Below are 8,832 nucleotides of genomic sequence, written 5' to 3' on the forward strand. Positions count from 1 at the left end.
CTGCTTTAAATATGGGCAACAAAGTTTTCCTTGCATAGTTTTGTCCCCAAAACATGATGGGCAGATGCAGAAATTTAAGGAAAAAAAAATGTGAAGAGCTTAATAAATTCTTTAAATATTTTTAAGATTTAAATTCATAGAAGAAAAACAAGTTATTTAATCACCGAACCATTTTTTTTTCTTTTTAAAAAAGCAAATAAATTGATACAACTCGGTAAGATTGAATGTCTAACCGCATTTATCATACTAAATGAGTGTTTGGAAACGCTGATCAATTTATATTTCTAAAAAATTTTAAATTATTTTGTTAAAAATTAATTTTTTTTTAATATTATGGATCGTTTTGATGCGCTAATTTCAAAAATAATTTTTAAAAAATAAAAAATATATCATTTTAATATATTTAAACATAAAAAATATTTTAAAAAACAACCACAATCATACTTCTTAATAATGTATTTGCAACTCAATTAATGCACATAATATCAATATTTTGATTAGATTCAAGTACCCTCCAGTGAATATCCCAATAATTAATTAATTAATTAATTAATTAATTAATAACAAGGTAAGTGCTCGTTTTGAAATAAATCCTCTTGACAAGAATGAATTTTGCTTTCTCTACACTTTAAGCAACATCCTCCACGGCCTTTAAACATCACGCACCGACCTTACCTAATCTACACTCGCTGCCATTATTTTTGATGGATTTTGCAGCAAAAGCAACCGCTCTTTACTTTTCAGTGACTTGGCACACCTGAGTGAGACTCTGGATCTACGACCACGGCATGGGGAAATTTCGGATGGATGCAGGACCACGGTATTGTGGTCCTCGAAGAAATGAACGAATTGTGCGCGTCATGGTAGTTATTACGGGTAACAATTAGCGCCAAAAACTAAGGAGTCACGTGACGCTGACACGGATTTACAACCAAGATGCCCAGTATCCTATGACTCAAATAGTGTTTCAGGGGTTAATCATAAATATGTAGGGCAGTACGATTTTGTATTTTAAAAAAATTAAATTTCTTTTATTGTTTTTTCAAATTAACTTCTTTTAATATTTTCAGATATCAAAAATATTTTTTAAAAAAATATATATTATTTTAATATATTTTCAAATAAAAAAAATTAAAAAATTATTATTATTATACTCACAAACACCCTCTTACTCATTTATTATTACTAATAAATTAACACTAAAAATTATTAAAAATTATTTTTTATACACCTAATAAATTGCTTTTATAATAACAACCATTATTCATATTTAAGTAGTGATGTTTACTTTATTATCACAATATAAATTCAAATCTAAGACTAATTAAGTTCAAGTTAATTATGTTACGAAATAAATTCTTTATGATTATTTGTATGAAATAATAGTACTCGAAAATTGATTAGACGGTGCTTTAATTAATTAGGTCATACAACTAACAGTTATCTAAATAAAAATACGATTGCCATGCATTTACTTGCCCCGATTATTTATTGAAAAATAATTTTTTTAAATGATTTTTTTAAAAAAATAAATTTTTAGAAAGTAAATTATTTTTTTATATTTAATAGTAACATGAAAAATAAGTTGAAAAATTTTCAGTGTTTGGTTATGTTATGGAAAATTATATGAAAAATAGCTTATTAATATTTTTTTTCAAGTTTATTAAAATAATGAGAAATAAATCTTACAAATTAAAAAATTAAATGAGAATAAAATTAAAAAAAATCTAATTTCATAAATTATCTCAAATAAAATAAATAACAATCAAAATAATGGAGATCAAATCTAACAAATAAAAAAATTAAAAGATTATGAAATTAAAATAATTATGATTATAATTTCATAAATTATTTCAAATAAAATAAATAAAAATCAAAAGAATGAGGATCAAATTTGATAGATAAAAAAATTCAATAAAAAAATGATAAGAGAAAAGCAAATAACAATCATAAAAATAAAGACCAAAATTAATATAAAAATCAAATTTTAAGGGATAAAATTAAAAAAAAATCAAATAAAAAATATATCAATTAAAAGTTTGAGGACCAGTTAAATTTGATATAATCAATAAATAATATAATATTTCTAAATTTTTCATAACTTCTAGAAAGTGTTTTCTATCCAAAATAAAATGAAAATACTTTTTTGAAAATCAAATTAATTTTTTTTTAATTGAAAAGCATTTTTCGTTTATTAATATTTTTATAATAAATAAATACAGAAAAATTTAAACATTCCCTAAGCTTAATTTCCTGAAAAAAAGGAAGAACAAATTGATTTTTTTTGGGGGGGGGGGGGGGGGGGGGGGGAACGATCTGATCAGCTGTCATGTTGCTCTATACGATAGATTATTTAAGAAGCTCTCTTCCAGGTTTGGTTGCCACCTAATAATTGAGGACGCAAATTCTAACTGATTGATTAGTGGTTGAACGGTTCATTATTATTTTGTCTTAATAATATTTTAGACAAGGAATAATTAAGTCGTACGTCTAGTCCTATAGATTAATTTGAGCAGGAAGGAAGGATGTGTATATATTTCTATACTTATTTCTTCTCTTCTGTACATTTCTTTGACTTTCTTTTGTAATTTACTCCGTGAGCTGCTCTCACTTTATATAAGCTTAAGGTAATAATTCATTTTTTTTAGCACGCTCATTTTAGCTTAAGGTGGATAATGTGATTTGTCGTGGTGGAGACTATGTTATCCAGTTGATATTTTTTAAAGTATTTTTTATATAAAAATATATTAAAATGATATTTTTTTATTTTAAAAAAATTATTTTTAATATTAACACGTTAAAACGATCTGAAAATATAAAAAAATTTAACGCAATACCAAAACAGAGAGCTTAATAGTAAAAATATTATTTAATATAATGGTTTTTTTAAAAAAATATTTTTCGCTTGGAAATATATTAAAATAATATTTTAAAAAAATTATTTTTAATATCAGTACATCAAAATAATCTAAAAATATAAAAAAATCAAATTTTATCTAACCTATTTCAAACGCAATAATAGAAGAGAGGGCTTAACAAGTAGAAATATTCTTTATGGTGGTTCAATAGTAGTTCAAGTTCAATAATATCCATGAGCCGACAGTTCTCTTAACATGACGTGAACATTAAAGTGAAGAAACCATTGCCAAAACAAATCATTTGTGCCCCCAGCTAGCCTACCATGCATGCATGTGTCTACTGCTGGGCCATGTGTGCTTAATTACTAAGGCTAGTTCGCTTGCATGTTTATTACATGCTTCAGAAATGGAAATGGAAGCTCTCATCACTCTATTCATACGGGAATTAAGTAAACTAATCATAATTTGCTGTAATTAATGACGTTTAACTTGTTTGTTTAGTCAGAAGCTACTCAATGTGTGGGCCTCAGACCTTCACAGCACACAACCACCGCATCTCCTTTACGAACCTGCATCAGAAAAAAAAGAAGCTCAAAAAGAGCGTCCCAGTTGGTGAAAAGTTGTCGTCAATTGGTTGAATGGCAATCATGCAGGAATGAACTAAGTTTAGAAAATAAACAAAGAGAAACTACATGAGAACAGAATATTTTAAACGAGGTACTGCCTTTTAGAAAAGTTCTATATATGATAGAAATGGATAGTATAAATGGTGATCGACAGCACACATTAATGTATTTATATATGTTGATAATTCTAAGATCCTAGCTAGTTTACACGCCAACTCAGTTTTATTTCTATTCTAGAAAAAAATAAAATAAAAATTATTTTTATCCTCTTATATAATAAATATAAATCTGCATAATTTTCTCTGTATAGTCTTTCTTTCTGATCTCTAATAGCATGACACACCTAGATTGAAACATTAGATCTGAAGCAAAATTTTTGTTTTCTTATACTCGAGAACCAAGAATTTCTTGTTGATGTTATTTTACTCAAACTATATTCATCATGACAATGAATAACAGTGAAAAAGTAAGTTTTTTAAGTGAATCTCAATTGAATGACATTAATTTGTGAGTTTATATCATGTTAAATTAGTGAGTAATGATTAAAATATCATGAATGTACACTTGATTTAACGAAAAATAAATAATTCTGGACGTTGTTAAAAAAAATCCTGAAAACCCCAGTTTGATAGATTAGGGCGTTATTGTTTCCAAAGCTATAAAAACCATAATTAACTGGACAAGGTAAGGGGAATTGGACAGAGATGCTCAAGCACAAATGAATGAGGAGCTGTCTGGGTGGAAGCTTGCTGTCAGTGATGTGTTCAGATCAGAACCAGATTGCTCAAAGCTTCTCTGTGTTATGGTTGGAGATCGATGGTGTTCAAATTACAGGGATGGCGGTAGTTACTATTGTCTTTTTAGCCCTTGGTTTCATGTTGCCAGCTTCAATAGGGATGCTGCTGACAGGGATGATTCTGCTGTATCTATTTCCAGGCATTGTGGTGGACTATGTTGCAAAATGTTTGTGGAGAACCATCGAAGGAGCTTCAAATTAAAGAATGGAGGTCTATTTCTTGGTCTGTTGCGTGCTTCTTACATGGAATATTTGTCTTTGTTATCCTCACAATCTTGAACTTCATTTTTTGGGGAAGCCATAACAGTGGTGCAATTCCTATTTCCTTGTCCTTTTGACCCTCTGGTTTTGCATTTTCATGCCAGTCACTCTTTTAGGAGGGTTCATGGGGACACGAGCCGAGGCCATTCAATACCAAGTGAGAACAAACTAGGTACAAATTGATCACATTGAGAAGAAAGAACCTGCCTTGTATATCAGACATTTCAAGACCATTCAAAACACACCCCAAGCGGGAAGAAGAAGATTGCACAAGTCAGCTCCTCATTATTAGTAAGTCATGAATTTTTTACCAAGTAAAGATATTATTATTATTATTAGTACTAAGTCATGGATTTTTTATTTTTTTATATTTATCTTTTTTTTTAAGATGAATTTGATGAGAAATAATTAATTAAATGCAACTAATTACTCTCTGGATATCATAAAATTTTTGAATCTTACCAAATATTTTAACCAAAATCAAAGACATTGAAGTAGATTGCACAACTCAGCTCATCATTATCACTATATACCACGTGCCATTTTCTAGTTCTAATGGGGGGGATCGAGACGCAAAGTTTCTTTAAAGAATGGCAGAGTCGGTGGACATAATAGCAGCAATTAAAGCTGTAAGTAGGCTGCTGCAATATTTATGCATCCATTGAAGACATTCTCTAGGGAAAAATGCATGTTGTTATGCGGTCTTTGTTTCAAAAACCAAAGACATTGAACTACAATTGTTTTGTCTTCAAGTCAGCAATTATCATAAGCAACAGCGAGAAACCTATTTTTCTAAGCTATAATTTTGTTTCGTCCGTTTCACCTCTTTTTTTTTTCTTTCTTTTTTTAATTTCTTTTTTTTTTTATTTACATGGGGTGTCCGGGCCAGCTTGCGCGCACTACGACTATTCCCCACGGTCCACTGGACATCTTACAAGCCCAAGAGTAGGTAAGGTACCGTGAGAATAACAAGCGTGTATATAAAAGATCAAACCCAGAACGAGAACAAAACAAGTGACATAATTGACCACAACAACTAGACCTTCAAATGTATTTCCTCTTTTCTATATATATCCGTTTCTAGTGCTCTATACATGTGATTGCATGTGGTTTATGAAAGCAAGTATATATGTCAAGTAATGAATCTCGGGATATCCTGCTGATATTAGGAAGAAACAATTGTAGACTTGCATGTGTCCGTGGACTCATCATTGTAATTCCAAGTTTTCGATTTCCCTTTTTTGCCCCTTTCGTGTAGAGGGGATGACAAGTTTCCTTTTGCTTTATATATATCTATATAACAAATAGTTTTCAGGTCTCTATACGTTGCTGCACTGCCAATCGGATAAAAAAAATTCTAATTAAACATAACAAAAAAAAATTCATGAGTGTAAAGAATTGTTTGGTGTTTTTATTAAATTTAGCTTAGTAGATTAACTTTGAAAATTTTTAAATTGATTTTTTTTATTTAATTCAAATATAAAATTAAACAGTGTAAGAATTTTCTTGATATGACATGGTTGACTTGACCAATCTAAAAACAATGGAAATAATCGTTAAAAAAATTTCAAGAATAAAATTAGAAAATAAATAAAATTAAAAAAAAATCTCCCGACTTGACTTCTTATCTAATTCAGGTTTAAAATTAAACTTGTAGGATTTGTTTCGATATGATCCAGTCGTCTTGATCGATCCAAAAACAACCTAGATGATCGTTGAAAAAAAACCTAAGGACAAAATTAAAAAAAAAAAGATGAAATTTAAAGAGAAAAACCTCTTAACTTGAATTCTTTCTTAGCTCAGATTTAAAATTAAATATGTAAGATTTTTTCTTATTTGATTTAGTCAGTTTAGTCGATTTAAAGACAACTCAAATAATTAGTAAAAAAAATATAGACAAAACTAAGAAAAAAAAAACAAATATAAAATCTAAATTGTAAAAAAAATAAGATCAAACTTGATTTTTTATCAGGTTAGACATTTCAGTCATTTGTGTTTTTAATTTGGTAATTTCATTATAATTTCAAAATAAATCTCAGCTAAGGAATCAATTGTAAGGAAAAAAAAGTTCGAAAATGAAAAAAAAAAGAAAAGAAAAGGTGGGAGGTCACATGATTCATTATTGATATTAACAGTGAATTAGCTGTAGCTGACACTCCAACTTTTTAGATTTATTAAGTAATATATTTTATTATGGGTTTTTTTTGTTTGAAGTTGCTTGTCTTAATTTGCTCGGAAGGACAAGCCACATCACCAAGAACCGATGCCGGAAAAATATTGATGATTTTTATTCTTCCGTGGTTCCTTTAACAAAAATAATATTTTTGAATGGTGGCTCTGAAGAAAAAAAAAAGGATAATCAACATTATTGAATGATTACGTTAATTTCGTCAATAAATATTCAGGTTTTGTCAATAATCAATCTACATCATTATTAATTTTTAATTAATCACGTTATAGTTGGCGTTAACCACCGTTATGATTTTAATGAAGAAGGGTAGGATAGCTCAGATTTTGGGGACTTAAATGAAAAATAATTCTAAATCTCAAGGGATCACTAAAATTAATAATTAATAACCCCGAATTTGAAATTAACAAATATTCTCAATTTCAAAAAATAAAATTAACGAGTAATTAACTTAAAAATCAAAAGGATAAATGATTAAACATTAAGACCTACAAACCTCTGGGATAAATTGCATTTAATTAAAAGAAAAAAGAAAAGCACGTAATTCTTCCTTCCTTTGCATGATTGGAGTGGGCATCGAGCATTTCATGTGAAGGTTCTCTTGTCCATTTTTGGCTATGGAAACCGTGGACCCTACTTAAAATGTATTTAATAATGTGGTAGTGGTTGCTTTTTAAATAGTTTTTTGTGCTAAAATACATGCTATTAATGTTTTTTTATTTTTTAAAAATCATTTTTGATATCAGCACATCAAAATGATCCAAAAAGTACAAACCACACTCAATTTTAGCAAAAAAAAATAATTGAAATTTGATCAAACACAGGTTCAATGATTGAAAATGTAATTGTTGTTATTTTTTAAAGTGATTTTTATTTGAAAAAATATTAAAATCATATTTATTTTTAAAAAAAAATTATTTTTCACATCAATGTATTAAAATAATCTGAAAACACTAAAATAATATTAATTTAAAATAAAAAAAATTAATTTTAATTTTTTTAAAAAATACTTTTGAAATTAAAAAACAGATAAGATTTTAATTAGATTTATATATCCATGATGTGTTCTTTATCATGTTATGTACGATGGCAGGGCGGCATTGCATTATTTTTTTTTTCAACCCTTCATCATTCATTCCATGTGCAGGCAAAACAGACACTATTTTAGTGTATAGTTTTTGGGATCAAATAAATGTGGAGACAATTAGGCAATGTGCTGATGTTTTTCTCCTCCTCCGTCAGATCCTACTGCTCCCATCGAAATCATATAATCTTGACTGGTAAACTTGTTCTTGTATCAGACCCACTTTATATATAATCAGAACAATCAAGTTATTTAGCATAAAATTGTTGCAAAACACAGATTAAACCTTACAGAAGATGATCAATAGATGGAACAACTCCAGATCAGTAATATTACAGGACGGCATGAGGAACGGAAGAAGAGAGAGGAGGACTGCACATAAAAGTAAATTTTAAGAGAAAATGGTGGCAGGGTGCAAATTAAAATCCCAATCTGCAGAGAGCAAATTAAAATCCCAAGCTGCAGAGAGCAAAGAGACAATGGTGGCAGGGTCATTTCATTTGTCGGTCGAGGGATAGGGACGTTTCAGCTTCATTCAATTTTGAAGAAAATCCATGTCTTCGATATTCTGCGCTTGTGCACGATTCTAAATTTGGTCGGGAAGAAAGGCTTTACTTGGCCCACAAGATTGCAATAAAACCAGCAGAGAAGCCATATTGCAAGACTAGGGATTGTCTGGTTTTAGTAAGAAACGATTAACCTTTCTACATTTTGTTCATGTTTGATCGTATTTAGAACAAGTTTCCATGAGTTATTGTTCTATATTTTGTTCAATATGGCTTGGAGAGACTGGTATTCTTTAATATTTCACGTTTAGTTTTTCTTAATTACTTTTTATTTTTATTTTATTTTATTTCACGTAGAATTCCCATTTCCTCCTAAAACTTTGATTTCCCGTTTTTTACTTGCTTTTTTTTTTAAGAAAAAAAAAATTCTTGAATCCCACTTCTTCTTTTTTCAATGCAATTGTTTTTTTTGTTAGCATATATTATTATTTTTTGAAGATTATCCGTTGCATT

General features: G+C 28.7%; 1 protein-coding gene and 1 long non-coding RNA gene across 4 annotated transcripts; both read left to right on the plus strand.

Moving 5' to 3' along the window:
• Positions 1-3,392: 3,392 nt before the first annotated feature.
• LOC133675714 (uncharacterized) lies at positions 3,393-5,357 on the plus strand. 3 transcript variants are annotated; one of them, XM_062097175.1, is made up of 2 exons: positions 3,393-4,491; positions 4,588-5,357. In XM_062097175.1, the coding sequence occupies exons 1-2, from the start codon at positions 4,203-4,205 to the stop codon at positions 4,722-4,724; spliced, it is 426 nt and encodes a 141-aa protein (XP_061953159.1). In that variant the 5' UTR covers positions 3,393-4,202; the 3' UTR covers positions 4,725-5,357. The 3 variants fall into 3 exon arrangements, with proteins under 3 accessions (XP_061953159.1, XP_061953160.1, XP_061953161.1); XM_062097176.1 differs by having other exon boundaries at positions 3,406-4,503; positions 4,646-5,357; XM_062097177.1 differs by having other exon boundaries at positions 3,531-4,491; positions 4,646-5,357.
• A 2,523-nt stretch (positions 5,358-7,880) lies between these two features.
• On the plus strand, positions 7,881-8,587 carry LOC133675715 (uncharacterized). The gene is made up of 2 exons (XR_009835460.1): positions 7,881-8,009; positions 8,093-8,587. It is a non-coding gene; the product is annotated as an uncharacterized LOC133675715 (long non-coding RNA).
• The last annotated feature ends 245 nt before the right edge of the window (positions 8,588-8,832 follow it).

The sequence above is a fragment of the Populus nigra genome, chromosome 16 (assembly GCF_951802175.1).
Source record: "Populus nigra chromosome 16, ddPopNigr1.1, whole genome shotgun sequence".
Classification (NCBI taxonomy): Eukaryota; Viridiplantae; Streptophyta; class Magnoliopsida; order Malpighiales; family Salicaceae; genus Populus; species Populus nigra.

Coding starts and splice junctions, on each gene's coding strand:
- LOC133675714 (XM_062097175.1), top strand. CDS start 4,203: ATGAATGAGGAGCTGTCTGGGTGGAAGCTTGCTGTCAGTGATGTGTTC. Junction 4,492..4,587: donor CTTCAAATTAAAGAATGGAG/GTCTATTTCTTG, acceptor AAGCCATAACAG/TGGTGCAATTCCTATTTCCT.